Here is a 25,949-nt window from a genome sequence, read left to right on the forward strand (position 1 = left end):
GCAGCCATCACAGACCAAGAAAAATGCGCATAAGGACCCGTCAATGCTTCCCGATATGGTGGAGGAGCATGAAATGAATTATTGAATATTTCGAACAACGGTTATCCACCCGCTATTCCGCCATTATGGTGCTATGACGACGTCCCTGGTCTAAGCAGGTGGGAAGAGAAAAGGACGACCCACAGCTCTTTCCGGCAGATATCCACCAGGTCCCATCCTCATGGGGCTCAAAACAATGGCATCACCTCGTGCCAGGATACGCAAGGTTTAGTCTGATTATATCTTGCTGTGGCACGTTGTTGAAGCCGCATCCATATGCAGAGATGTTCCATTAGCGAGAGCCGGAGTCAACATATCCAAACGCTGAAGACCCTCACATCGAAGCGGTGTCTCTGCTGAAGCGCTAGGTCCATCAGTTTGCCATTGCGTTCTAAAACAGGGACCACGCCGCAGGAATTTGGCCCAGGGCCGGACTCTTTTTGAGAGGCATGGACTCTCAGACCTTCATTCTGGGCTCGGTGAAAACATTCTCTCCGGCAGAAACCGACTTAGATATAGTTCTTCTCCCGTGCTTTCGAGACGCGGTTATTCGGCTGCACCCGTTGTCTCTGCGGGCTAACTATTACCTCCCAGGGCAGACAGCACGGGCAATGACTCTGGGAGAGACCATAATACTAGTTAGCTGCATATGGTCGATATATATATATATATATGCATATTATTGGTATGACCACGCCTCATAGGACAGTTAGTTATATTATACATAACTATCGACCTCTATCTCTGACACAATACAAATATTAATATCTACCACTTACTATAACTACCCCATATTATCATATCATTAAGAATATATAATAATGACCGTCTAATAACCATACCCCTTACATAAACTATATAAAACACTAAAACTTCAACTAGCAGAATCACTAACTTAGCCATATTCTACAGACCCGAAAGGAGTACGGAGTACATACTAACTAACCAATACTACCTAACTAGATCTAATCATACTATAATAATAGTATACCACTTATAACCCAACTAGCACCCAAACTTATCCTACTGCAGTTTACGCCGCAATTATTATTCAGCTATGGTAAAACTTCCTTTCTCTCCCCTTTTTCTTTGGCTTCTAGAAACCAGCTGTGGCTTCTAGAAGGGGGGTAACTAACTAGATGGCTTTTCCCTTTCTTCTTAGTACGGAGTACTTAATAGGATTCTCCTATTGCATGTTAATAATGAATGTAGATATGGGTAGATAGTGAAGTAAACTAGTTAATAATGCACTGATCTTCGCTGACATCCATGGTATAATGATTAGGGGAGTTCTGTCTGGTTCGGGCTAGGGCTGTGAAAGAGGAATCGTGTGGACGTACTCTGTGCACTCTATCTCTGCAGCATAGTGGAAGACTGCGCTGGAAGAAAAGAATCTATTGAGTGCGATCGATCGATGACAGTTCTCGTCCTGATTACCCTAGTACAGCACTACCTCGAGGGCCCAGCGACGATGGTGATTACGAATATACTATACACTTATGGGTGGGTGAGTGGATGAAAATATTTGGTATTCAGAGTACATCTCATTGGTCATGTTACATTTCGCAGAGGATTCGAAAGACATATGCATCCCAAGGGGGATAACATGGACATCATCGAGAGAAAGAATAAGACAGGTTGCAACCCATTGTTGCAGTGATACCATGGGGACCCAGACAAGTATGTCACATTCCGCTCATAGGGCGGAGAGATTAGATGAAGACGACGTTTACACCTGGTCCTCGGGGTCCTCCGCCTCACTGCCCAGTTCATCCATCAGATCTCCACCCTCGCCATCCTCCTCTCCGTTTTCTTCGTCGCCTTCGCCTTCCTCATCATCGTCCTCTTCGCTGCTCGAGCCGCTACCGTCACTATCACCTTCGCTGCCGGGGTCGTAGTCTTCCTCTTCTTCGTCTTCTTGATCCTCGAGCTCGCGTTGTGCCTTCTGCAGCTCGCTTTCTTCTTCCTCCTCTCCTGCGCCATTTGCGACAGCAGCCTCCTCGTTCTTGGGCGCGTTGACATTGTATTTCTTCGCACGTCGGGCCTCCGCGAGACTGGCATCCTGTAGACCGTGCTTCTTGATGTATGTGTCGATTCCAGAAAAGTCTGCCTGATCGATCATCGAGAGTTCGAATTCCTGGGGCTCCGCCTCAGGGTTAGATGCGGAGCGGGTTGCAATGTTGAGGTTGAAGGTCCTCTGTAGGACGGAGGTGTAAGAAATCGATTCAATGTCCTCGAAGGCGAAGAAGACCAGGGGCTTTTTGAATCCGAAGAAGATGCCAGTGGACAGAAAAAATAGATAACCTGTATTTGAAAGTCGATATTAGACACGTTTACCATTCCAGATATCGAGATGGTCAAGCTGTATATATACCTTCTTTGCTTCCTCGGAATGCCTTTACGTGATATGCCTTATCGGTCTTTCGATGCGCCTCAACCATCGCACTCACGAACTGCTTGTCATCCGGGCGCACGACCTGGGTATGCGTGAGGCTTTCGTTCAACATCCGCCGCAGGAGGTTTTCGCCAGTCTCACCCTCCGCGCCCAGCTGCTGTCCAGCTCCGGAAAATGCTGCCTTGGGAGGGCCATCGGCGACTGTCCAGACCATAGCTTCCGGCGCAGCTTCACCGTCCGGCGGAGGATTAACGACATCACCATACCAAGGTATCACACAAAAGTTGAACTGCCGCTGATTCTTTTCCGGTACAGGAACTGCGACAACATGTCCTTATAGGTAGAAACACATCACGTTAGGGCTGTAGTCTTATAATACCGAGTGGCCGCAAATATCACAACTACCATGCACTCACTAATTTTCGATACGTGAAATCCAAACTCGACCTGTTTGGACGTCTGATTCCTCGCGCGGAGGTAGCCGCCAGCGGTCATCTCCAGCGTGAGTTTCTTCCGCATAGGAACCGAGAAAGACACATCTTGGATGTAAAATTTCAGCGGCGCATCTTCCGTCAGACCGGCCAACGGCTCTGAGCTCGCTTCAGCGTCTCCATTCTGTAGTTTTCGTTTCTTCGGAGCTGGTTCTTCGTTCGCAACTACCACGGTGCGTGACGCGTTCGCATTGTCCGATCGCACGTTGTTCAAGGTGTATTTTGCGATATCCTCAAAGAGAGGGGCATGCTGGGGAGTAGACTCTGTAGAAATACAGAAAAAAAAGCTGTTAGCAGGTTACTTTTACCGTTTGTTACGGGGTCCGGGGAAATCTCGTACTGATCGCATCGTAAACTCGCTTCCGGAGCGAGGAATCGTTCGCGAACGCCTGGTCAATGGTCGCAGAATAATTCACGGCGGCAAAAGACATCTTAGACAGAAGACCGCGCCGTCGATTGCAAGTCTGAGATGGTAAGAAGGGGGGATGGGAATGGGTGAAAAACTGTGGGGGATTTACTCTTCCCCTGGCTGCCGACCATGTGCTTGTCAGAAACGGGTCGTCATAAAGAACTTCAAGCAAGGAATCTGCCGAATGGCCATTATCGGGACAGTCTAGGACTGCAACAATAGCTGCTGATTTTCACTTCAACAAAGTTGTCTCGTAACAGGAGAGCTCTATTTCTAGTAACAATAACCGATTCCTATTCTACATAACTATGGTGTACAGGCTATTTCAATCAACGGGACAGCCCCGACATAAATAAAAAGAAGATTGGAGATGTATTCAAGCGGAAGCCGACTTCTTCTTCTCCGCGTTTTGTCTCATGAATCGCTCGATGAAGTTAGTTGTTTCATCGTCCATAATGGCATTACCATCTTCATCAAACTTGGCCTTCCTCCGCTCCGCCTTCTTCTCCTGTGTTCTGGCGTGGAGCTCGCCGAGCGGTGTCAGGAGGGACCTGCTCTCCAGATACTGCCTCTTGAGATCTTCCATCTTCTTTGCCTCCACCCACTCAGGATCGTGTCGTGTTCGGTATTTAGAGTATTTGTTCCTCAGTTCGTCAAGTATGCTGGGCTCGTACGGCGGGTACATCAGCGACGGCATCCAGGTTGGCGTCTCAACCTCCATTCTCAGCGTGTCCCATGGTTCGTCCTTGAGCGGCATTGCTTCTTCTTTAGGCCAGGGGATTTCAATGTTTTCTCCGGCAATGTATCTGGTATGTTTGGGAGTCGTGGAGCCATAGTCTCGTTCCAGGATAGGCTCTCCGCCGTAAACATGCTCGACCAGGACATCTCGTGCATTTCCGGTCAAAGGGTCATCGAGAGGGACAACAAGACGCACATCGTCCAGAGGGATAGGCAGGCTCAGAGCGTTGTAGCCTTTTGAGTTACCGTAGGACTCACTCAACCAGTCGGGGAAGTGAACATCGACCTGCAAAGGAAGCATGTTAGAAATGTAAGATTCGACTTAGTACTTTTCCTTCGTGGCCAAGCGCACCATGTTGACATCCTTCACCGTCACAGTTTCCGTTTCCGGATCGACCCTGGTGACCTCCCCAATCTTGCCCTTGTCCCGTCCTCTGATAACGCAGACACGGTCACCGGCAGCGAAGTTGATATATTTCCGTCGGAGGTGTTTCGGGACCTTAGGTGGCTGCATGGCATAGGGCACCATAGCACCATAGAATCTGGCTTCAGGTCCAGAATCTCTCTTTGGCGCCAATGGGCCTTTTAGCCAGTCTTCACGACGTGCTGACCTTTCGTTGCGGATAGCATCGAGTTGTATCCGGTTGTATGAGAACCGCTCCCTCAGAGCCTCCTTCCATTCTTCCCGCTGCTCCTTCTTGGCGGCAATGTTGGCCTTCCTCTGAGCCTGGTTTCTGGCCAGCGCCGTTCTCCGGATGATCTTCTGCATCGTGAAGTGTGGGAGGCGGACAATGGCGATGCACGGAGTCGACAGCTTCCGGAGCGCAGAAAGTCGCGCAGCGGGAAAATTGAAGCCGCATACGAGTCACGTGATACAATATACGCTCCCCGTTCGGACATCAGGGGAATTCAGGGCAGCACACAAATGGGCTATAACTAGAGCAGCACCTATTTATTATAATTGCAGCATTCTGAGGAGGATTCTTGCTCGTCCAAATATACTATTTCCTTTATCGCTGAAATCAGGCAGGTGCAAGACCAGTAGGACCATTCGAGTCCTCCTTAAACCGTTAAGCGGACCAGGAAAACGATTTGACTACGCCGTATTTGCAGGGTCAGAAGAGAAAGAAAAGCCATAGCGGAGCCACATATAGTCAAAGCGGTGTCCCAAGAGCAATTTGCTTCAGTGGATTAAGATGGACATATGGTTCAAGTGCAACTAGGAAGTCAATAGATGATAGATGGTCAGCATATTTCCAGCTCGTGTGGTTCCGAAGATGAATGCCGGGTCAATGCCCCGGTTTCCCCAACGTCACTACTGGAATAACGTCAGTATGTACGGAGTAGTGAGACCATGACCAGGCCGCTCACAGCTACCGAACGTACACCCCTGATGTTGCAAGATAATAGAGAAAAACTCAAAAGATCACGGCTCACCGTGCCTCATAGCGTGCGCCAACAACCTTTCACGGCGGGTCTTGTACGGATCCATGTGTGGCTGTGCGATGAATGTGCCTTGCTCCACCCGTCAGTCGATGTCGAGGATATTGATAGTATACGACTGGGATAAAATAGGGGCTTGATAAACGGGGGAGCATGGTGAATATTGATTGTCTTAGATGACGTTTCCTGGGTTAGTTGACAACGACCTCGAGTTTTGAAGCTTGTTGTTGACACACCGCCACCGCTGCTCGTGCCATGTTCAGTGTCAGATGGAGGTATGATATTTTGTAGTCGAGTCGACCCGTCCTATACAAAAACATCATTGCGGATCGACAGTGACAACGCCAGGGCACGATAGGGCTGCTAAAGATATCGTTTTGTGAGTCTCTTTTGGGAATCTGGAGAGTCGATCCATGATGAAGGCCTGCTTACTCCGTACTGCGTACGTTGTACGGAGCAGTACTGTATACACTAGGCGCGCCGTAATACTTAGTGCTGATACCGTCTCCGTGAACTGGTGAGGATAACGTCGGCGGACTTAACAGACCGCCGTCTGCGCTCTTCCCTATGCCGAAGTCACCGTTACTAGGCCCACGACTAGCTGTCAACTGGATCTCAAAAGAAGTGATGGGATAGGGCCATTATTGTTGAGTCTTGACTGTAAGCCCCAGTATTAACTATATCGCTGCAATATTTTGGACTGTGATAGATTTAGCCTGTCCCGGGTCAATAATAATAATACCGCTCATGCTTTTGCACCTGAAACATCGCGAGCCTGTTAAAAGGGGAGCACAGACTCGTTATTATTATTGCAGCGTGTAACTAACCAACTAGGTTGTAAGCTTTGTCCCCCGAGGGTAATCTCCACGCCCACACGCGGCCCGACTTCTGGGATGGTGATAGATGAAAGAAACTGTTTCGTTTTCTTAGCAGTTCGCGACAACGAACTGCTGAAGCTTACTCTGCAGAGCTAGCACCCAGGCAACTGCCATGTACTGCTTTGTTGTCGCAATACCTAATGCGGTAGACAGATCTCGCCCGTTTGGCGCCTCCTGAAAAAAAAAAAAAAAAAAAAAAAAAAAAAAAAAAAAAAAAAAAAAAAGGGCCAAGCGTCTCCCAATGGCGAAAAAGCGTAATTTCGGGATGGTACCAGAATACTCGGTGCCAGACAGATGAATTCGCCATCTCTCGGTTTTCTGACAGGAGTCAGCTCCTCCAGCCACGTAGAAAGATACCACACAAGCCACATACCGGGAACCGTGCCTCTTGGGATCTGCCTGCTGGAGCTGCGTGTCGCTTGCCGGCCACCGACCGTCTCAACTCCCGCCTTAGCCCCAGTGGACGACTCACCTGGGCCTTCTGGGGGGACACGAGCCCTAGTCCAACGCAGATAACCTCTGCCTGCTTCCGCTAGTTGTCTCCCATACAACCCCATCCTCTCTCTCCATCAAATTCGCCTTTGCACCTCCTCTTTCATCGTCATTCCTCTCCTTTCAGCTTGCTGAACCTCCTTCCATCCTCTTCCGGATCCTTCATCACAGCATTCACCGCCGCCGTTGCGCTCGCTGCCTAAACCGTACGTGCTTCCCTTTTCCCTGGGTCCCTGACTTGTCCCTTTCAGTCCAGCCGTGTCCTTTCCCCCAACACGTCAACAACAGCACCATCCGGCCATCAAAGAGCTTTCTGCATCTCAGCAGCGGCTATCTAACTCTCTCACAATCAATATCTGGTCCGTTTACTGACAGCAGCTTCTTTTCTTCTGTCCAGATGGCTGAGATCCGCCGCAAGCTTGTCATCGTGGGTGACGGTGCCTGCGGTAAGACTTGTCTTCTCATGTGAGTATCCATTTTGGCAGCATCCCGTCTTCAACAGCTCTCAGTTAGAGCCTGAGAAGAAGAAACCTATGTGCAGTGAACTGATGTCTTGTGTCCGGCAGCGTCTTCTCCAAGGGTACCTTCCCTGAGGTTAGTCCCCTTTCCGGCCCCTCCTGATCCTGATAACAGTCTCTGCTCGAGATGATGAACATCAAGGTAGCATTGTAGCCCCACGCTGACTCGACCGATAACCGCAGGTGTACGTCCCCACTGTCTTCGAGAACTACGTCGCCGATGTCGAGGTCGACGGAAAGCACGTCGAGCTTGCTCTTTGGGATACCGCTGGTCAGGAGGACTATGACCGTCTCCGTCCTCTCTCCTACCCTGACTCCCATGTCATCCTGATCTGCTTCGCTGTCGACTCTCCCGACTCCCTTGATAACGTTCAGGAGAAGGTGGGTGATTACTGCTTCACTTGGGTCTCGGCCAGGACTGACTCTTCTTCTCAACTTGCAGTGGATCTCCGAGGTTCTTCACTTCTGCCAGGGCCTTCCCATCATCCTTGTTGGCTGCAAGAAGGATCTCCGTCACGACCCTAAGACCATCGAGGAGCTGCACAAGACCTCTCAGAAGCCGGTTACCCCCGAGCAGGTATGTGATGAATCAAATCTCCTTTTCGTCTCGCATGCACAGGTCGCGTGGCTAACTCCGATTTCCAGGGTGAGGAAGTCCGCAAGAAGATCGGAGCATACAAGTACCTCGAGTGCTCTGCCCGTACCAACGACGGTGTTCGCGAGGTCTTCGAGGCCGCCACCCGCGCTGCGCTGCTCACTAAGGCTCACAAGAAGAAGTCTAAGTGCAGCATCCTGTAATCTAGTCGTTTCCTTTTCAAGGACTGCTCAGATGGTCATCCTCAACGGATAAGCGTCCAAGCGGTTGATTACGTTCTCAGATGTCTCGCTCCGTTTTCATGTTCCCCTAATCGGCCTCGGTGTGGTGTGGATAGTTGAATCACGGGCGCACGTGCTTCATGGGATGATCTGGGTATGCAACTGGTCGATTTTTCTTTTCTTTTCAGAATTTGTCTAGGGAGGCGTTGTCTTCATGACCTATCGGTTTCAGGCCTCGATAGTGCCTAGCGGGTGTTTCAATCGCATGGCAATGTCGTTTTCGCAGAGTTCATCACTACCGGAGTAGTGCAGATTGACGAGCAGCAATCGATATTGGCCTTTCTTGCGTGTGCCCCGATTAAGCATCCATGGGGAGCTGACGAAGGAAGTCTTGAGATCTCTGTCAGATTGTATCAAGATTCCTCTTGTCTCGACTGCAGTTTGTCTAACGGAGGTCTCTTTCACCCAAGAGTGCCATGGAATTGGACTGCGGTACCTGCATCTCCCCACATAGGACAGTCTGTTTCCTTTCTACTCATCTTCGTTGCCCTGTGGTTCGTCAAGACATTAACGCGCGGATAAAAAGAGTCTCCTAATACACCCAGAAACTGTTTGCTTTGCAATATTTACCTTGCGTCGTTCCTGTCTTCAAGCCCCCTTATTCCCCCCCTAAGCTTTCCTTTTGTATCTCCTTTATGCTTTCCCACCAGAAAGAGCCTCTTGTGTGTTCCCATACCAAGCATATGACCCTGTGTGGTAGTTTCAAATGTGATCAAGAATGCACAAGCAAAGACAACTAGTCGATCTCCCTAATTAGGTAATACAGCTGTTCTGCTTTGACAATACTTTGATAGTGCTGCGCTTAAACATTAGCTATCTCTCTCCATAACGCGTTGCTGTCTTAATATAGTCGCACTCACAGTTTGTATAACAGTGCACGGATGGCTATTCGAAAATAATAATAAAACAGTACATCTAGATGATTTAAATACCTGGGAAACCCCACAGGAACCTCCCGTTAGATGAAAGGCATCAGTTGTTAGATGATCTCTGTGATTTGTGCGCGTCTTGGGAAGAAGCGAGGTTAATGTTGACTGAACTGAGTGAGCCTCCTTAGCGCGTCTCCCTGAGCCTGTCCTCTTTGGCGAGGCCATATTAACTTCTTCTTTGGGGTTTTGCCTTGTATTACCGCTTTTACTGTCAGAGGCTGTTATTGTTAGGAAGGCCTGATGACGTTACTGTTCTGGTTTATATTGTATGAAAGATGATGTATCTTTCTACTTCTTCTACGTGGGATTCCGAGTTGAGGAGATGCAAGAAAACGCTGCTACTGATGATGTTTTGGGAGATCATGGATAATTGTGTATGTCTCTCATTGGGAGGTTTTGATGGCTGGTTGTATGCTTGAGCTATAGTTAGGTAAATTGCAGTACTCTACTGGATCTCCAAAGCGGTGGAAGGATTGTCTCATAATGTGTCTTGTATGTACGCATGTATCTAGTTCATTGGGCATACCGCCGCATAAGTATATACATGGATTGAATAAATACTCATCATCTGTTCAAGCTCAACAGGCTCTCTATATACCTCCTCGGATCCAACCCGACACCCTCAGCGAGCTTCCCTGAGGTCATGGAGCTGAGACCACTTGGACTGAGTGAGGACGCACCGCTGAGATCTCTGAAGAATCTCGATCCACTACTTGCGCGCGAATGCCCAGCAGTGGTGGCATAGTCACTTGCTTTTCGGATCAAGAATGCTGATTTGAAAGACTCGCTCTCCGCTGCACCCTGCTCTGGTACGGTCCCTTTCCCAGAATGAGGGATTCGCACCCAGGTGACCCACCAGCTGCGGTTCGTCTTGCATGTCCTCTCCATATCCAGCGGCCGTAACAGTGTCTCGCTGTATGTTGCAAGAATTCGCTGGTGTACGTTGAGGGCTTCAAGCCTGGACCATGGCCGCATGTCGGACGGGCCTTCCGCGACAAAAACGCCCGGGTCTGGTATATTTGGAATAGAAGAACGTATCGTTCGATTCGAAGGGTCATATACAAGGTCGTAGATCGGCTGTTTCGGAGCACTGGGCCTCCTGCTGCTAGCAGCAGCAGCGCCATTAGTAGATATTCTCTGAGATACGTTCTCCGGTGAAGTTGACGATAGGAGCGGCTTTTGGAGGGGCCCAAGCTGATGGTGTATGCTTCGGTAAAATGTTGGATAGGCTAATGTTGGAGTTCGTAGCTCGAAGAGAAACGTAAACATAAATGGACGATGCTGGATACCATACCGTCAGAAAAAGTTTTGACTGATGATGGCGAGGAAATAGGAAAGAAGAAGAACATACCACGTAGACAACTACTTGTAATTTCTTAGAGACCTCTTCTGAGGAAATGTCTGTAGTCCGGTCAGTTATTATGTATGAGCGGAAGGTCGGGGTTTTGCATACCTTGTGTATCTTTATCTCCGCTAGCCGTGGTCATCCGTACATGTAGAGTCCTTAGCATCGTCCTGCTGTTTTTGGGGACCTTCTCTTCGGTATTTTGTTGTGCGTTACCGTCTTTGATATCCTCGTCATCGCTGTCTTCGTCCTCGAGATCATCGCGGAGGCCAATGATGAATTTGCCTACGGCATCGTCCGCCGGACTCCGTCTTTTCTCTTCCCGAGACAACCTGTCCGATGGAGTTGCAGGACGAGTGGCAGACGAGTTCAGACTCTGACCAGCCTCACTGCCCGACCCGTCTGATTGACGTAAAATAGACAAGCGAGGGTGTGAAGGGAGAGATAAAGAAGGAAATCCCCACGAGGAACCGTAGCCTAATGTGAGATATTTCACAACAGTATCGGTACCAAATCCAGACGAGTCATCAGGTGTTTCGGTCCCAGTGCTTCTGGTCCTGCTAGCATCCCTAGAAGCCTCGTTCGTAGAAGCATTTTCAATAGGCTGCGGCGGCAGTGCGACGAGTGGAGGCGGTATTCCGGGGGAGAGATCCCGTGTTGGTGTTCCACCATGTGAAGCATTGCGGTGCACTTTCATCTGAGTGCCAGAAGCCCCACTGGGATCTCTGATATGCCGACTAAGTTGTCGCCTGCGTCGCTTTCGGCGTCGAAGAGAGCTCGGGTTTTCGTTGACTCCATATGCAGCTTCTCCGTACCTGTAAATCCATTCCATCCACTGCGAAACTTGAATCAAGGATTCCCTTGAAATTGCTCCAACACCGGAGAAGATAACTCCGTCAGAAGGGCGTGGGCATGTATCTGACCCAAGCCAGGGGTATTTGTTAGACGGTACGTCTGAAGAACCATTTTTCTTCTTCGGCGAGTCAGACCCGTCAGTTGGAGGTACCGCATCACCGAATCTCGAGACGACCAGATCGAGAAGCCCATCAGTTCTGTAGACAAAGTCTTCCAGTACCTCTCTTTCCCCGCTTCCCCATTCTTCTTCCCCGACGCCGATACCAAGCTCCCCGCCAGCGGCAAGTTTTATACCGTTATAGATTTCCGCAGCCGGGTTACCATTTAGAAGGATATCCCATGTCCATGCGAAGCGGGTCCAAAATCGGTCAAGAAACCTGCAGGCTGTTTCCCTTCCCACTCGGTTATAAAGCTCGTCCAGTGAGGTACCGTGGTGAAGTAAGAAGATCGAGTGTGCGCGTCGGAGTTGCTGTACCAAAAGGTGAGGAGGGCTAACCTCCCTTGAGGAGTAGTCGAACCGAGAGTCATTGGGAGTAGAAGAAGATCCGTTATTAGAATTCGAGGGAAGACGAGTCAGGTCAACTGACTGTTCAATCGATTAGCTCTAACCGAATGTTGCAAGTATACAAGAACACACAGCCAGTATCCACCAGTTCTTCTCCAATTCGTGGAGTACAATACGGGACCTCTCAGTTTCAACCGAATCCAGCGCCTCTCCGGTGGAAAAGTTTCTGGGCCACAAGTTAGTATACTTATGCTCGACTTGCATCTCAATCGGCAGAAGTAGGCTCACCTAGCAAAGCTCACCATCCCCTGCGCCAACCCTATCTGGCGCAGCTTCACATCCCGGTCATCTTTCCTGGCTGAAGAAGCGGCATCAGCAGAATCGCTAAAAGCGTCGGACTCTGCAGCTGCTTTGGAGAAGTAGAAGACGATCTGATCCGCTAATGTCTCCTCCGACGTCCCGAGGAGGGGGTTGTAGATCGCGAGGAACGAGAGTTGCGCGGGGATCACAGATCCTGGCTCGGCTTCAGGCATCGCATAATCGATCTGTGCCTCTATCCGCCAGTAGAGAGGCACTGGAAATAGTGAGAAGATACAACCGTTGGATTCATGATCGCTGGTTTCGGTACTTTGAGGTCATAACATCACGTGTCTTATCGATACCAGTAAAGTTACAAGCTCCCGGAGCTTGAAGAGAGCTCGAAACTCCGGCGACAGCAGTCAAAGTTCGAAGAAATGCTGTTAAATCGGAGTTCACGCGTTCTATTGTCGCGCAAACTACTCTTGATCCGACCGCTGTTTACATCGAGATGTCTTTCGAGCAGTTCCCATGAGCCTTTACGCATCTTGTTCTGCGGATCGGACGAGTTTAGCATTGCTTCTCTGAAAGCTCTCCATGAAGAACATAAGAAGGAACCTAGCCGCATTGCGTCGATCGATGTCGTCTGCAGGCCAGGAAAACGAGTAGGCAGGGGCCTCAAGAAGATACGAGAAGGTAATTTAATTCAATCGCGCTGGCCAACTACAATTTCGTAGACTAATTAATATGTGACCCATAGTCCCTATCAAAGCCGCAGCGACACAGCTTGCCCTTCCGATACACGAGATAGATACTTTTACCGGATGGACAGTAAGAGTTTGCATGGACTTTTGAATATTCTCTGGCCATCTGACAATCAATTGCAGCCGCCCCAAAACGAAGGCTTTCCTATAAATCTGGTAGTGGCAGTATCATTTGGACTCTTTGTTCCTCCTCGAATACTCAAAGGGGCTAAGTACGGGGGTCTAAATGTCCATCCATCCTTGTTGCCAGAGTATGTACTGCCTACAAAGCTGAAGAAACCAACTGACCTTAGAAACTTAGTTTTCGCGGCCCTGCGCCGTTGCACCATACTCTCCTAGCAGGCAGGACGAGGACTGGCGTTACTCTCCAGACCTTGCACCATGAGCATTTCGATCACGGCATAATCCTCAGTCAGACCCCCCCTCCCGGATTCGAGATACCAAATCCAGAAACTTGTACCGTTCCGGAATTGCTGCAAGTTGTGGCCCCGGAGGGTGCACGAATTCTAATTGAGGGCATGCGAAATCGGCTCTTTGTACCTCCCCTAAAAGAAGCAGGATGGCGTGCGACGGAGGCGGGAAGCAAATTGATCCATGCGGCTAAGATCAAACCGGAGGACCGACATGTCGACTGGGCGAATTGGACATGGACAGATATCAGCAGACGGAATCGGATCTTGGGACCTCTTTGGAGTAAATCCCTAGTTGCAAGCGAGGATCCAGATGGAAGAATCTCGTTCGGTGAGAAGAGAATCATTTTCACCAAATTTGAAGAAGTACAGGCGAACCGAGACCTCGGGCAGCTAGCTCTTATTCCAGGAGTCCCTTTCGTCGATGGGGTTCCGCCCTTGCAGCCCCAAGAGAAGAAGGAGCTCTATGTGTTCACAAAAGATGGAAGACTGATACGGATCCATGAGATGAAGGTCGAAGGAGAACAGGCCGCTGACGCGTTCAGAGCTGCTCTCAAGGCTCGAATGTTCAGCAATAAAAGTTTCCAGTTGGGTGCTTCACATTACACGCTCTTCCACAATCCACTTCACTGAAGTACTGTCGAATGCTCATGAAACGGATTTGTTCATGTTATCTCAACTCTATGATACCCCTATTTTGCTATAGAAATGATCTGTCTTTGTATGATATAGTGATATAATGGCGCATGCCTCCCGCATTGCCTGTATATGGCCCATTGCAATTGCCTTACCTCACATAGCCGCTGTCTGTAACAGGGTCAGCCTAATCACATTCATCGAGATTGCAATCTGAAGATACTCACCACAGACGATTGACTGTCCTGTCATGGATAAATTCTTTGCGATCATGGTGTACAAGTTAGCACAGTCCTCGAGGTCGGCCTATATCAGCGACGGTCAGTAATTGCAAGCCATTTCTTTTCCAATGAAGCATGACTTACCACATGCTTTAGCACAGTCTTGTCTACATAACCCTGAATCAGCTCGGGGGAAAATCGTTGGCCCTATTTGATAGTCAGCGCTTGATGACTTTCCGCATACTGTAAGATATAGTTGAAGCAGCGTACCCATTCAGTGAGGAGAAGTCCAGGCAACACAGCATTGATGCGGACCTTTTCCCCTTGCGTCTGCATTAGGCACTTCATGAGGTGCAGACCTGTGACATAGGATATTAGAAAACCGGAGGAATACGAGAAGTGGAAAGAAATTTACCTGCAGCTTTTGAGACAGAATATGCCATACTGCTTCCAGAGGCGGAGATACCCTATCAATGGTCAGCATTTTGAACTAATTGCATTCGTTGCCTTCTGTCATTACCGCAGTGGATGAAGTGATGATGAAGGCTCCACCATCAGGATTTGTCTTGAAGGTTGGCAACGCCTCCCGGAAGAGATGCAGGTTGCCTTTCACGTTTGTTGCCCAGCACTAGTTGAGGTTAGTGAGGGAGTTGGCAACGGTGGGATTAGTGGTAGATACCTACCTTATCCCAGTCGTCCTCAGATAGCGCATCCAGATCGCCAAAGGAGGAGAATTTCGTCCAGCCCTTTTCACTATCAGTAAACATCCCGCAATGTTCGTATGCCGTAACCTTACAGCATTGGAAATGACAACGTCGAGTCCTCCCAATTGCTCAATAGTAGTCTTGATTGTCCTAATACAATCGGCCTGAACCCCGGCGTCCTGGTTTATAGTAAGTATCGCGCCATGTTCAGAGGAAAATTCCTCCCTCTAGATCAATGAAATAGACACGAGGTTATTCAACTTACACCCTGAATTATGATCGTCTTCACTTTGTACTGGGATTCGATCTTTGCCGCCGTCTCTTTGGCCCGTTGCTCATTGGACACATAATTAATCGCAATGTTCGAGCCCTCGGCCGCAAACTTCTCGGCTACAAGAGCTCCCAGCCCTCTATTAAGTCCAATCAGTATCAAGCGTGGATGTCTCTCTGTGCTTAACCGGACCGCGACGATATATATATATACATACCTTGATCCTCCGGTAATCAACACGTTGCGGCCGCTTAATGAGTACGGCATTTTGTTTTGTTCTAAATATCGTTGAAAGAATATATTTCAAATCAGTTTCGGAAATTCGGTCTGAAGAAGTGAACATCAGCTGCTTATTATAGGGCTTACCTCTAAGATACTGTACCCCTCGTGCGCACGTTATCTGCCCCGCAAGTGGAGAGCCGAAAATGGAGATCCGAATGGTTCGGACAAGCGTCCGCGGGTCTGGGGTAGGGAGCTCCGACACGGTAGTTGTGTGTCTATCAGTCTAGCAAAGATACTGACGGAATCAGATGGTCTGGTGTTGTGCATGTCTTTTGCCATGACACAATATTCCTATTTAGTTCACAATGATTATCTAGGGTTTCTTTTGATATTATGCCAATGCAACTAGTACGAGAATTGTAAGAGGGCTATGATTCCATACATTTGTGATCTTGATTGTCCGAATGGACCTGGTATTGGGAACTGTGTTATTAATATTATTGCTTCGTAATAGAGCTAGCCACGTTCAGTACACAAGGGTCCCAACATATTGCGTTTCCCGCATGCCTTTCCATGCTCGCCTCCCAGCAAGGGCAGGCCATTGGACAAGAAACCTGTCTACAAAAGGCAATAGGATCTTTCCTGACAGACTCAGTGTCGTGACACGAGCCCAGGACTCCACAAATATGGTGCGTAGGGGAGCGGGTGACAGTTCTTTACTCTCAGAACCCACACATTGCCCACTTGGGCTCTGGAGAGAACGAGAAGGCCGTGAGAAGGTGTAATTTAGAAGACGAAGAAGCTTCGCTGCGAGTATGACGCATACGGCTGTAGCGGGGCCATTCGTTAGTATCAGGTCAGGATACGTAGACGCCGCCTTTCTTTTGAATGATCTTTGGTCCGGATGGGCTCCACGGAGAACCTGCAGACACGCCCAAAAGCATTGAAGAGTCGAAAAGGGTGCCGTAAGGAAAGATTGATGGACGCGGCGAGCACGGGGGACTGTAATAATGATATACGAGTCCGACTGTAGAGAAGAGGCGTCGTCGTCGTGTTTCTCCCCATCCGCATGATCATGGTGCCCGTTCCCTTTGAGCTCTTCCTCGAATTCCAGGGCTTTCCTTGCGCTGAAGCTGTCACCGGAGCTAACGACATACGTTCGATATGTATAAATCGTCGGATCTAGAGGCATACATCTTAACATAGAAAACATCTCTGTGGTATGGCCGCCACTGCCCAGCACGACCAGTAGATGTGTCGGTGTGTGTCGACGTCGACATTTTGGGACAGGACCTCGCTGAGATATCGCAAGCGCGCGGGCGAAGACCTAACGATCTGGGTATCAGAGTTGCGATTCAAGTGGGTGTGTGCTTTGGGATAGAGTCTGGTTTCACTCACAAGAATGGAAAGCGTCGCGAGGACAATGACCAGGGCCAAAAGACCAGCCAGCAATGTCGCAGACCGCTGGGGCCAAGGCACAGTAGGTTCCCACTGCATCATGGATGGAAAGCTCAATCAAACGACAGGAGAAAATGAACCAGGCCCAACTCGAGAATTAGTCACTCAGCGCATCGAAGTACAGTACATTGCCCAAGTATCCTTTGTGTTAGTTCCGCTTGGCGACAATAAGAGCATTCATGGATCCATCAATGGGGGGTCAATGGGAATTTCAAGTGTTGGTGAGCGTGGAGTAATATACTCCTAGAGAATGACCACCCAGCTGGCACCCTAAACCATCGTCTGCTCGTTACAAACACCAGAAAGTTGTCGTATATCCGATAATAGAGGACTGTTCCTGATCGCATGAAGATCGCTCCACACGTGTCTTGGTCTGTGCGGCTCGGCGATTAATTCTCCTGTTGCCTTAACTCCTGCCTTGTTTTCTTACGCAACGCCTCGGAGACCAAGTCGCATAACAACGACAAGAGGGTCGCTTTCCTGCTGGTTCTGTATAGGACAAGATGGCGGCCATCTTTCAGAAGCGGCTGCGGTGCTTCTACTGTGGGCGGCGTTCTGCGCAAGCCGATAAAGGGCTCGTCCGCAGATGGCACTGCAAACATTGCGAAGCAGTAAACTATCTAGACGAGGTTTGTGTTGTCGCGACACTGCTTATTCTGCGATTTCCTTCTGGTTAAAGATTCTTTCTCTGATTTTCTCTTGACTCTAGAATGGCGAAATTACCGATCCTCCTGCTGCGGAGACGAATCCTGAAGTATACGGTCCTGGAGCATCAAGCCCGCCATTCGAATCAGTAAACTTCGCCGACTCGAGTCTGTTCTGTTCGAAGTGTCTGAGAAACCAGCATCTTTTTACGAGCGCTTTGGCGTCTTATTTTCCGGCCCCGGAGGACCCGGCATACGCCGCGTACGAACGGGAATATCCTAAATTTCGCCAGAACCTCGAGGAGAGATACCCGCAAGTATGTCAGAACTGCGAACCGCGCGTTAGGGAGCGCATCCGTCAGGCAGGGTACGAGGCAAAGTCAGACCACCTCAGGCGGATGATGGAGCGCAGCAAGACAGGGAGGGTAGCGCGAAAAGCACGCAACAGGAACTGGAGGAGTCTGCTAGTCTTTGCGGGTGCCTTGGGGTACTGGGCTAGTGTCGCTGGTCAACTCGCCTGGAGTATCATGGGCTCTCTGAATGCGGAGAATGCGCCATCTGATTGCGGTGATGCGCTTACTCTCTCATCCTTTGCAGCATGCGTCACTCAGTCGGTCATAACGCGACGAGTTGACGATTACTGTTCAGCCGGTCTTGCTTCTTACGCTGGCATAGCTCTCCTCTTGGGAATTCTGTCGCTCTGGTGGAATCCCAAGCTGCGTTTCAAGGTAGAAGGGAGGACTGGTAGATTTGTCGGGCTGGGAGAGTATTATAAGGTGCAACTCATCGTAATGGTCCTGAGATCTGCCTTTTGGGCTGTGCTGAAGGACCCTTCGACGAGTGGTTTACGTGCAGACCTCCCACCAGCTCTGCATGCATTCATGATAGCTTTTACGATCCTGGTAAGTATTACTATTCATTACTATCATCTTGCGCTGTGCCAATGATCTGACGAATCTAGTCTGTCATTGTATCTCGACGGGTTGTCCGATATGACAGTCGACCGCTTGTCTTGTGGTCGGACACTCCTTCGGCGACCCCAAACCGCAAACCTGACACCTCTGGCCTGGCTTCAACAGGCGATGTTAAGTCTACTCCCTTCGGAGGGTCGAAAACCGAGCAGCCACTGCCGCGTTTCCCCTTCGAAAAGCTCGTATCTGCGCCCCCTGCCCCAAGGGGTGAACCGGCCATTCCTCCAACTCCTCCTCCGGAAGTTGAAGACATGGATTGGACACCGTCATTGCGGGAGGAGATCAAGCCCATTTTCAGTGTCTATGAAAAAGAGAAAAAATCCGTTCTCGACGGGCCTTTACCCTTCACGGGAACGTTGCCGCCCGCACCAAAACCTCCTTCATGGCAGCTTCGGAATCCAGCTCCTCAGAAGCCGGTTGAGCGAATCGTTCAGCCAAATCCTTTCAATCGCACCCCAACCCAAAACGCCGAATGGGGACGCAGCAGGGATAGGAGTAGCTCTGATGTTGTCTTTGCGCCACCTAGATTCTTTCCTGCCAGTGATCGTGGTGTTACAGGACTCGAATCTTTGTTTGATCGAACATTCACCATCAAGTCTCCAGAGGAAGAAAGGGATGACGACTGGCAGCGAATGCAGAATATGACGATGGCTGCGCCATCAAATGTTGAAGTCCCTATTCTTTTTGCTTATCTGAGACTTGGTCTCCTGGTTTCGTCTCTTTTCGCCTGGTTCCTTTCTGAAACCGAACATCTGTCACTTCCGGGAGACTATGTTGAGGTGGCATCCCTAGGGAGCGCAAGTCTTATTGCTGGATTCGCGCTCCTGGAGATACTGAAGCGACCAATGACACAATGGAACGGAATGGAGATCCTCGTATCGACGGCAGAGCTTGTTGCAGCTGTCCATTTAGGGGCCAATCTGCCGGGCATGTCGTTTGAAAGAGCATACTTCGACCGATACGGGAAATCGCTTTTGGTGTTTATGATCGCTCAGGAGGTGCTTGGTCTGCTTTCCGCTCGTCAAAGGATCGAACCCAATCCCGGAACGCAGTCACAACCTGCATCTACCGCATCCCCCAGTCCTCAGCTCCAGAGCGCAAACTTCAGCGCGAGCTTCACTGGCGATGCACCAAGTGCAATTGCACCGAGTGGCTCTCAGCCTTTCTCCAACCAGTCATTCTCTAACCAGTCATCCGCCCCTTCCCTCTCTTTTACTGCACCCACGCTCAGTCCCAGCCTTTCATCGCAGCCTTCGTTTCGATCACAGCAGCCGTACCAACCATATAGCCTTGGCTACAATGGTGGCTCCAGCTTTTTATCGAATGGTGTCAACGACCATGATAACGACTCCGATGTCACTGATCCTCTGGAGCCTGACTCGGACACGGAGACTATAGCAACCACCATTACGACTGCCAGCCACCACACGGCAATCAGAAACATGCGCCTCTTTAGGGACGACGATTCTGAAAGTGTTCCTAGCCCCAGACGTGCTCTGGGTAAGGGTATCAGCGGTCTTAGTCTCGACGATAATCCCAACTCATCTCGTCGGACGACTCGGAGTCAGACGAAGCAAAGGGCCCAAGGCCAGACAAGTGGTTATCGCAGGTATCCTCAGCGTGGAAGCAAACAGAGCCTCTCCAAATCATGACGATATCTTTCTTCTCTTTCTCTTTCAAGTTTATTTCAGTTTGGGCAGACCTGGAGTTTCTGTGGGACAAATTTCTTTTTTTCGAAGGCGCAATGCAATACTTTGCATGGAATTAAATATCGACGACTCGAACCAGCGGCACTACGCTTACGAATTTATTGTTTTATTCTGTTTTACTTATCTTATGACGACACCCTTGCATGTACTGGATCCGGACTGGATGGGGAGCGAAGCTTTTTATTTGAAGTATGTTGGAAGATTGTATTGTTTGGAAATCAGGATGTTGCGGGAAACGAGAAAGGAGTGCTAGCGATGTCACCGTGCCTTGCTAGCTTAACTTAGGGACTTGTATATAGCAGATTGGAATCGAATGGAATTAGAACCTCGGCATTTGACTGGAACTGAAGCTCTAGAGCACCAAGGACAGAAACGTATCGTCAATCCTGAAACAAAATGCCTTTCTTTGACAATCTATACCGAACAGAAATTAAACCCTCTCAATTCTGGTCTCCATAGGGCCAGTCTTGTCATCTACTTCATGCGTTTCACCCTGTTCCATGTCCCTCGCGGCCTTGTGCTCGAGCAGCTCAGTAACTCCAAAGAGATCATCCATCTTCTCGAGGGACACAGCTAGTTTTCTGTCAGCTCATGCATTCATTTTAGTGCAAGTAGTGTCCAGCATACCTTTGGTTTCAGGAACGAAAAACCAGACGAAAACACCCATAGCAAAGCAGAAGCAGGAGAATATAATATATGTTCTGAATGTCAGGTCAGGCGTTAGCTACCAGTATGGGTATTGGTTGACATGGAGGTATCTTTCATTTCGAGGAGAATATACTTGAAGTGGATAGTGAAGAGAAACGTACCCATAACCAGCCTCTCCAACAGTGGCCATCATATTGGGCACAGCCCGGGCGACGACAAAGTTGAATAGCCATTGCGTCGCAGCAGCAAAGGCAACATTGAGTGAACGTAGACGGGCAGTAGGTATTTCAGAGACGTAAGTCCAACAGACTGGGCCCCATCCGAACTGGAAGAAAGCCGCGAAAAGGAAGATACACACCAAGGCAACGTATCCTGCTGGGATGACCGGTTCGCCTGCCTTTGGAGGAGCGATCCGAACGTATAAACCGATGTATAGCATGGCGAGAGCCTGGGCGACGGATGTCCAGAGCAATGATTTCCGTCGTCCGAGGGTGTCAGCGACGAAGATTAGAAACGCACCGCATGCAACCGCTTTTACTATACCATAGATGCCCGTAGCGAAGAGATTCGTTGCATTGCCAGTGACACCAAGGTTTTCAAACATCTGCGGGGCGTAATAGTTTATGGCATTCGTGCCAGTCATTTGTTGGCATACCATGAGCATGATGCTGATGATGACTCGTTTGCGATTTCCTGGGATTAGCCACATTTCCTTCATGAGGTCCCAGAAGCTGGAGCCGCCGATTAACTGGCGCTCGCGTTCAAGCTGGGTCACGATATCCTGGAATTCCTCCTCGACGTATGGGTGCGTTGGGGGTAGCGATCTAACCTTTGAAAGAGTCGCCTTGGCCTCTTCCCACCTGTCCTGTCTCGCGAGCCATCGGGGAGATTCATTGCAGAAGATCATTCCAATGAATAAAAGGGCCGCTGGGAGAGCTTGCATAGAGAGAGGAACGATGTAAGAAGCAGCTCCATGGAAATGGAGCAATGATCCATAGTTTATCCAGAAGGCGAGCATGATTCCAAGTGCGATGAAGAACTGGTATAATCCAGTCAAGCCACCTCTGATAGCTCTGGGTGCATTTTCAGAGACATAAAGCGGATTAACCATCGATGCCGCGCCAACACCAAGTCCAGTAATAAACCTATGAGAAACAAGTTAACATGTCTGTTTGTTTGATTGATTATCGCTGTTCTCCCTCTCACCTTCCAATGTACATCGGCTGCAGATAACCGTCCGATGCAAACTGCATTACAACACCGACTATGGCGAATACCGAAGCTATGATCAATGAAAGCCTCCTACCCCATTTATCTGAGACAGGTGATGCTATTAGAGCGCCCACAAAGCATCCGGCCTGCAATGTCGAAACGATATTGGCGGAAAGATTCGCGGCGCCGACTTTGCTCTGGTTTTCCAGACCGTATTTCCTGTTCAACCGTCAGACTCGATCCACTTCCGATCCATAGAAACGAACCTCTTGAATGTATCCATCGTAAGGACACCGCCTATGATACCAGAGTCCATTCCAAATAACATAGCTCCACAACATGCCTATGACTCTCTATTTAGACAATACCATCATAAAAAGCCCGAGAGGAGGAGGTGGGCATACGGAGCAAGAGAGGAGATACACCCTCCATCCATAGATCTCCTTGGGGTCTGTCTGCATTGCCTCATTGTGGACGATTTTCCTGAGAAGGGAAGCCATTGTAGTTCATTCAAAGGAAGTCTGTTAGACCTCCTGCTCTGAGAATTCGGGGGAACGGCTCGTACGGTATGTTGTTATCCAAGGAAGAATAACAGAAAGAGCTTATAAGTGTATATTAAAATACTATCAGGGCTAAAGGCTTGACCTCTGAGTAATAAAGAAGGGGAAACAGAAAGCTTTAACAGACAAGGAATATGATCATATACATCCAGTACAGCTTCACGTCCCCCTCAGAAATTATGAGTCGGGAGGCGTCTCTTGCGCTCAACCAGTAAGCAGATACTAGCTAGATGCTACATTTTGTCATGTGTGGCAGCTGGAGGGATTACTCCGCGTATCCTAGTGAAATTCCGGGGTCTGCATGGCCCAGTTCTGCCGGTAATACTTACCAAGTCGGGAGTCATGTCGACCTGGATATCCGGTTAAAACCCTCAATGTCGTCCATGGATAACTGGGGCAAATATATCCAACCAAGATCAGAGAACTGCGTAGATATTGAGGTCCCCTTGCGCGAAAAGATCACATTGAGTCACCGAATGAGCCCTGTTTTCATGCCATGACCGCCATAGATGCATACGTCCGTTTAGACTTTGCGCTTTCTGGGGAGCATCTGGGGAACATACAGCCTGAACCCCAACGGGATGAGCTTCAGCACGGGCCGTCAAACCTAGCTCAATATCGCAAATCTCGTTTCTGCAGTATCATTTAACTTTTGCGGGGAAAGAAGGTCTGCGTGTGGGGTTGCGGGGATTGGCGCGAAATCAACATACATTCTTCCGTCAATTGCACACGAGCATTGTGAGTCTTGGAGCATCTGTACCACACGAAGCTTGGATAACAAGACGTCTTATCAGGTGGTACATGGCTTCCAGGTCATCCAAGAGAGGATACAGTTCGAATGGGAACAGATATAAGAATATTTTGTTACTAGAATTGGAATGTACAGATACAAATAAAACGAAGCTACATTTCAATTGATAGTGAAACCAGACAGAAGTAAAAGAACCGAGTAGTGCACTATATTGTGTAACTTAAATAGATAGTTTTCGAGAACCATCAATCTTATGCCTTCGAAACAACCATTTCTTGCAGCCAAGACGGCACTTGAGGCTGTTTCTCCCATTTGCTGCGCCAGACATCCTGCCAGCCTTCCTCTCCTGCTGGCAAAGCGAATACTGCCGTGGTAAACCAGAATTGCTTTCCAGCATCAATTGTTGCCGCCAGAGACGGTAGAAGTGTTCTACCATGGATGATATTCGAGTTGGGGTCTGCCAGTACAACTTTCCCGGCACGGCTTATTCCCGGCTGAAGCTCTACAATCCCTACGGCGCCAGCAGAGGAGACAGTGAGAGCGCGCTGCGAATCCTCTAATGTACCCTCAGACGATGAATCATCCTTGAACAGACCGAGAATGCGTCCGTTGTGACTGCTACATCCGTAGATGGCGAAAGCACCTTCGGAAGTCAGGATATTGCGAGACGTGGAAATTCGATGAGCGCGAATATGCCAATTCCCCGTTTCCTCTGAGGGAGGGAGAAGGTATGTCTCGATAGTGACGTCTGACCACGGCTTCCACTCCGAGATGAGCACTGGCGAATCACCACGCTGTTCGATGCGAGCATTTAGAGCAAGCCGACGAGTCTGCCATATCTCTCCACCGTCCTCTGATATGGCGAGCATGCTATCAGGGGCATGCTGCTCGAGTTGATAGCCACCGGTAGGAACGGAGTAACCGAAGGAGGAGCTGTAGGCGAATTTGCCGTATTTCGCTTGGGTTGCCTTCAGTGGATAATGACAAGCCTGGCCGGAAGAAAGCAAGAAAGCGTGACCACCGCGGTGGATGACAATATGCTTTGGATATCCTAGAACAGCAATTTCTGGCAAAGCGGCACCTGGATATGGTTCCTCTGCTGCAGCCCAGAATGGATGGGATTCAGGCAGCGCTAATGGCGTGAAAGACAGGCAGCACCAGTAGGGCGATCCCGGGGAATTGTAATTCTCCGTCAAGTACATATTTGCATAACAATATCCCAGCGTCAAGGTGCCATCGCTGTTGAATATGTCCTCTTGGGTGGCCCACCAGCGGAAATTTCGCAATAAGAGCCCCTTAACAACACCCCAAGTGAGTGGTGCAGGGAGTTCGACGTCGGCAAAAGCAACTGCACCCCAGAAACCGGCCATTGCAAATCTGTAGGTTACGGAACGGCCGAAGGGGATAGCTCTCCCTGTCACAGAAGTGTCAGTATCCTGACAAGACAACAACTGAGAGCTCTGACACTGTAGTAATTACCATCTTTGTCAAAATAGTGCACAAAGTCCTTTGCAAACTCCTTGGCACGGTTTCTATATCTCTCAGCTCTTTCCGGATCAAAGTCGCCTGCTAACTTCGAATAAAGTAGCTGCAGGAATTGGATCGCAAAGGAGCCAGAATAGTAGTCCATCTGGTGATGGCTTTTTGGACCATCATTACTCCAACCGCCTCCAACATGGAATGTATCCAGATGATCCATGTCGGCTTCTATGCGTTTCAAGGAATAGGCTGCGCCATTCTTTCTCAGTCCAAGATTTGCGAAGACGCGGAACCATAACCTGGAAGAAGCTGTCAGCTTTTGAGGCATATCGACCAAAAAGACAGCACCAGAAATAAATTCGACTTACCAGTTCGTATTGGGCATTTCTCTCTCATTGATGCTTCCAAGCCACTTCGCAACATTATCCTTCTGTTTATCCGTCAAGGGATTCCACAGTTCATCAGGAGCCACAGCCAAAGCAAACCCAATCGGGCACATCTCTACCATCCGCTGATCAAGATCCTCGATCTCTCCCCAGAATTCAGGATGTTCCGGGTCTGTGCCATTGATAATTCCCTGGCGCCATCTTTCTGCTTCGCTATATTCATACCCGCCCGCAAGCAATGCCCCCAGGCCCCAGAGAGGGCGTGCAAAGCCCTCGATCTGAGCAGCGCCTTCATCGAATCTTGTCGTGGAGGTACCGATTTTCACTCGACTACTTCCTGGTGTAAAGTGAGGCACGAGAGGATCGAGCAGCGCGACGCAACCATCTTGAAAGTCGCTACGTGTGACGAATGGACATTTACTGAATGCTTGAGGAGGCGTTTTGCCGTTGGCTTGTACCGACATGATCACTGAATTGATATCGTCGTAGGTTCAATTAACTTGCACTAATTCATATAGAAAAAAACATAATGTTAAATAGCTCGGAAGATTCCTCATAAACAGAATATGTCGCTCGATACTGTAGAGCCGTCAGCGCGCAATAATTTTGACCCCTCCACCCCTCCGTCCTACGACAGATAATCTGCTCGGATATTACACTGCCGAAGCTCTAGGAGCTCTCACGTTGACCATT

General features: G+C 49.3%; 10 protein-coding genes across 10 annotated transcripts; 3 read left to right on the forward strand and 7 right to left on the reverse strand.

Annotated features, from left to right (window-relative positions):
• Positions 1 to 1,544: 1,544 nt before the first annotated feature.
• C8Q69DRAFT_455427 (negative regulator of DNA transposition) lies at positions 1,545 to 3,561 on the reverse strand. Its single transcript, XM_028629774.1, has 4 exons — positions 3,266 to 3,561; positions 2,851 to 3,189; positions 2,414 to 2,767; positions 1,545 to 2,343 (listed from the first exon to the last, which is right to left on the reverse strand). Exons 1-4 carry the CDS (start codon positions 3,354 to 3,356, stop codon positions 1,769 to 1,771), a joined length of 1,359 nt encoding a protein of 452 aa, XP_028487076.1. The 5' UTR covers positions 3,357 to 3,561; the 3' UTR covers positions 1,545 to 1,768.
• Positions 3,476 to 5,151, reverse strand: C8Q69DRAFT_136051 (KOW motif domain protein). Its single transcript, XM_028625362.1, has 2 exons — positions 4,425 to 5,151; positions 3,476 to 4,358 (listed from the first exon to the last, which is right to left on the reverse strand). The coding sequence occupies exons 1-2, from the start codon at positions 4,839 to 4,841 to the stop codon at positions 3,711 to 3,713; spliced, it is 1,065 nt and encodes a 354-aa protein (XP_028487077.1). The 5' UTR covers positions 4,842 to 5,151; the 3' UTR covers positions 3,476 to 3,710.
• A 2,131-nt stretch (positions 5,152 to 7,282) lies between these two features.
• C8Q69DRAFT_504098 (Rho GTPase Rho1) lies at positions 7,283 to 8,201 on the forward strand (the record flags this gene model as incomplete). Its single annotated transcript, XM_028632564.1, has 5 exons — positions 7,283 to 7,350; positions 7,452 to 7,479; positions 7,587 to 7,784; positions 7,846 to 7,980; positions 8,049 to 8,201. 5 exons carry the CDS (start codon positions 7,283 to 7,285, stop codon positions 8,199 to 8,201), a joined length of 582 nt encoding a protein of 193 aa, XP_028487078.1.
• A 1,449-nt stretch (positions 8,202 to 9,650) lies between these two features.
• Positions 9,651 to 12,548, reverse strand: C8Q69DRAFT_455444 (hypothetical protein). The gene is made up of 5 exons (XM_028629775.1): positions 12,202 to 12,548; positions 12,046 to 12,139; positions 10,662 to 11,994; positions 10,560 to 10,609; positions 9,651 to 10,489 (listed from the first exon to the last, which is right to left on the reverse strand). The coding sequence occupies exons 1-5, from the start codon at positions 12,444 to 12,446 to the stop codon at positions 9,773 to 9,775; spliced, it is 2,439 nt and encodes an 812-aa protein (XP_028487079.1). The 5' UTR covers positions 12,447 to 12,548; the 3' UTR covers positions 9,651 to 9,772.
• Positions 12,549 to 12,626: 78 nt separating this feature from the next.
• On the forward strand, positions 12,627 to 14,233 carry C8Q69DRAFT_136299 (methionyl-tRNA formyltransferase). Its single transcript, XM_028625364.1, has 4 exons — positions 12,627 to 12,906; positions 12,971 to 13,041; positions 13,098 to 13,225; positions 13,276 to 14,233. The coding sequence occupies exons 1-4, from the start codon at positions 12,648 to 12,650 to the stop codon at positions 14,015 to 14,017; spliced, it is 1,200 nt and encodes a 399-aa protein (XP_028487080.1). The 5' UTR covers positions 12,627 to 12,647; the 3' UTR covers positions 14,018 to 14,233.
• Positions 14,095 to 15,621, reverse strand: C8Q69DRAFT_136265 (short chain dehydrogenase). The gene is made up of 10 exons (XM_028625363.1): positions 15,434 to 15,621; positions 15,211 to 15,355; positions 15,038 to 15,124; positions 14,925 to 14,987; positions 14,762 to 14,869; positions 14,657 to 14,708; positions 14,512 to 14,600; positions 14,386 to 14,448; positions 14,248 to 14,326; positions 14,095 to 14,191 (listed from the first exon to the last, which is right to left on the reverse strand). The coding sequence occupies exons 1-10, from the start codon at positions 15,481 to 15,483 to the stop codon at positions 14,172 to 14,174; spliced, it is 756 nt and encodes a 251-aa protein (XP_028487081.1). The 5' UTR covers positions 15,484 to 15,621; the 3' UTR covers positions 14,095 to 14,171.
• Positions 15,622 to 15,906: 285 nt separating this feature from the next.
• C8Q69DRAFT_136329 (glycosyltransferase family protein) lies at positions 15,907 to 17,111 on the reverse strand. Its single transcript, XM_028625366.1, has 2 exons — positions 16,837 to 17,111; positions 15,907 to 16,765 (listed from the first exon to the last, which is right to left on the reverse strand). The coding sequence occupies exons 1-2, from the start codon at positions 16,936 to 16,938 to the stop codon at positions 15,965 to 15,967; spliced, it is 903 nt and encodes a 300-aa protein (XP_028487082.1). The 5' UTR covers positions 16,939 to 17,111; the 3' UTR covers positions 15,907 to 15,964.
• Positions 17,112 to 17,320: 209 nt separating this feature from the next.
• C8Q69DRAFT_136340 (Ima1 N-terminal domain-containing protein) lies at positions 17,321 to 20,348 on the forward strand. Its single transcript, XM_028625368.1, has 3 exons — positions 17,321 to 17,525; positions 17,606 to 18,442; positions 18,502 to 20,348. The coding sequence occupies exons 1-3, from the start codon at positions 17,400 to 17,402 to the stop codon at positions 20,161 to 20,163; spliced, it is 2,625 nt and encodes an 874-aa protein (XP_028487083.1). The 5' UTR covers positions 17,321 to 17,399; the 3' UTR covers positions 20,164 to 20,348.
• A 58-nt stretch (positions 20,349 to 20,406) lies between these two features.
• Positions 20,407 to 22,725, reverse strand: C8Q69DRAFT_136332 (general substrate transporter). The gene is made up of 6 exons (XM_028625367.1): positions 22,485 to 22,725; positions 22,347 to 22,423; positions 22,075 to 22,299; positions 21,030 to 22,013; positions 20,848 to 20,921; positions 20,407 to 20,793 (listed from the first exon to the last, which is right to left on the reverse strand). Exons 1-6 carry the CDS (start codon positions 22,578 to 22,580, stop codon positions 20,651 to 20,653), a joined length of 1,599 nt encoding a protein of 532 aa, XP_028487084.1. The 5' UTR covers positions 22,581 to 22,725; the 3' UTR covers positions 20,407 to 20,650.
• A 631-nt stretch (positions 22,726 to 23,356) lies between these two features.
• On the reverse strand, positions 23,357 to 25,870 carry C8Q69DRAFT_495805 (hypothetical protein). Its single transcript, XM_028632242.1, has 3 exons — positions 25,239 to 25,870; positions 24,871 to 25,169; positions 23,357 to 24,805 (listed from the first exon to the last, which is right to left on the reverse strand). Exons 1-3 carry the CDS (start codon positions 25,718 to 25,720, stop codon positions 23,643 to 23,645), a joined length of 1,944 nt encoding a protein of 647 aa, XP_028487085.1. The 5' UTR covers positions 25,721 to 25,870; the 3' UTR covers positions 23,357 to 23,642.
• Between the last annotated feature and the right edge of the window lie 79 nt (positions 25,871 to 25,949).

The sequence above is a fragment of the Paecilomyces variotii genome (assembly GCF_004022145.1).
Source record: "Paecilomyces variotii strain CBS 101075 chromosome Unknown C8Q69scaffold_2, whole genome shotgun sequence".
Taxonomy (NCBI): Eukaryota; Fungi; Ascomycota; class Eurotiomycetes; order Eurotiales; family Thermoascaceae; genus Paecilomyces; species Paecilomyces variotii.

Coding starts and splice junctions, on each gene's coding strand:
- C8Q69DRAFT_136051 (XM_028625362.1), bottom strand. CDS start 4,841: ATGCAGAAGATCATCCGGAGAACGGCGCTGGCCAGAAACCAGGCTCAG. Junction 4,359..4,424: donor CGGTGAAGGATGTCAACATG/GTGCGCTTGGCC, acceptor CTTCCTTTGCAG/GTCGATGTTCACTTCCCCGA.
- C8Q69DRAFT_136265 (XM_028625363.1), bottom strand. CDS start 15,483: ATGCCGTACTCATTAAGCGGCCGCAACGTGTTGATTACCGGAGGATCA. Junction 14,988..15,037: donor ACGTTGTCATTTCCAATGCT/GTAAGGTTACGG, acceptor GATAGTGAAAAG/GGCTGGACGAAATTCTCCTC. Junction 14,449..14,511: donor GACTTCTCCTCACTGAATGG/GTACGCTGCTTC, acceptor ACTATCAAATAG/GGCCAACGATTTTCCCCCGA.
- C8Q69DRAFT_136340 (XM_028625368.1), top strand. CDS start 17,400: ATGGCGGCCATCTTTCAGAAGCGGCTGCGGTGCTTCTACTGTGGGCGG. Junction 17,526..17,605: donor CAGTAAACTATCTAGACGAG/GTTTGTGTTGTC, acceptor TCTTGACTCTAG/AATGGCGAAATTACCGATCC. Junction 18,443..18,501: donor TGATAGCTTTTACGATCCTG/GTAAGTATTACT, acceptor TGACGAATCTAG/TCTGTCATTGTATCTCGACG.
- C8Q69DRAFT_136329 (XM_028625366.1), bottom strand. CDS start 16,938: ATGATGCAGTGGGAACCTACTGTGCCTTGGCCCCAGCGGTCTGCGACA. Junction 16,766..16,836: donor TCGCGACGCTTTCCATTCTT/GTGAGTGAAACC, acceptor CCAGATCGTTAG/GTCTTCGCCCGCGCGCTTGC.
- C8Q69DRAFT_455427 (XM_028629774.1), bottom strand. CDS start 3,356: ATGTCTTTTGCCGCCGTGAATTATTCTGCGACCATTGACCAGGCGTTC. Junction 3,190..3,265: donor GCGAGTTTACGATGCGATCA/GTACGAGATTTC, acceptor GTATTTCTACAG/AGTCTACTCCCCAGCATGCC. Junction 2,768..2,850: donor ATTTCACGTATCGAAAATTA/GTGAGTGCATGG, acceptor TCTACCTATAAG/GACATGTTGTCGCAGTTCCT.
- C8Q69DRAFT_495805 (XM_028632242.1), bottom strand. CDS start 25,720: ATGTCGGTACAAGCCAACGGCAAAACGCCTCCTCAAGCATTCAGTAAA. Junction 25,170..25,238: donor GAAATGCCCAATACGAACTG/GTAAGTCGAATT, acceptor AGCTTCTTCCAG/GTTATGGTTCCGCGTCTTCG. Junction 24,806..24,870: donor GCACTATTTTGACAAAGATG/GTAATTACTACA, acceptor CTTCTGTGACAG/GGAGAGCTATCCCCTTCGGC.
- C8Q69DRAFT_455444 (XM_028629775.1), bottom strand. CDS start 12,446: ATGCCTGAAGCCGAGCCAGGATCTGTGATCCCCGCGCAACTCTCGTTC. Junction 10,610..10,661: donor CGGAGATAAAGATACACAAG/GTATGCAAAACC, acceptor ACCGGACTACAG/ACATTTCCTCAGAAGAGGTC. Junction 10,490..10,559: donor TACAAGTAGTTGTCTACGTG/GTATGTTCTTCT, acceptor TATGGTATCCAG/CATCGTCCATTTATGTTTAC.
- C8Q69DRAFT_136332 (XM_028625367.1), bottom strand. CDS start 22,580: ATGGCTTCCCTTCTCAGGAAAATCGTCCACAATGAGGCAATGCAGACA. Junction 22,014..22,074: donor CAGCCGATGTACATTGGAAG/GTGAGAGGGAGA, acceptor TGTTTCTCATAG/GTTTATTACTGGACTTGGTG. Junction 20,794..20,847: donor TTTCGTTCCTGAAACCAAAG/GTATGCTGGACA, acceptor ACAGAAAACTAG/CTGTGTCCCTCGAGAAGATG.
- C8Q69DRAFT_136299 (XM_028625364.1), top strand. CDS start 12,648: ATGCTGTTAAATCGGAGTTCACGCGTTCTATTGTCGCGCAAACTACTC. Junction 12,907..12,970: donor CCTCAAGAAGATACGAGAAG/GTAATTTAATTC, acceptor TGTGACCCATAG/TCCCTATCAAAGCCGCAGCG. Junction 13,226..13,275: donor CATCCATCCTTGTTGCCAGA/GTATGTACTGCC, acceptor TTAGAAACTTAG/TTTTCGCGGCCCTGCGCCGT.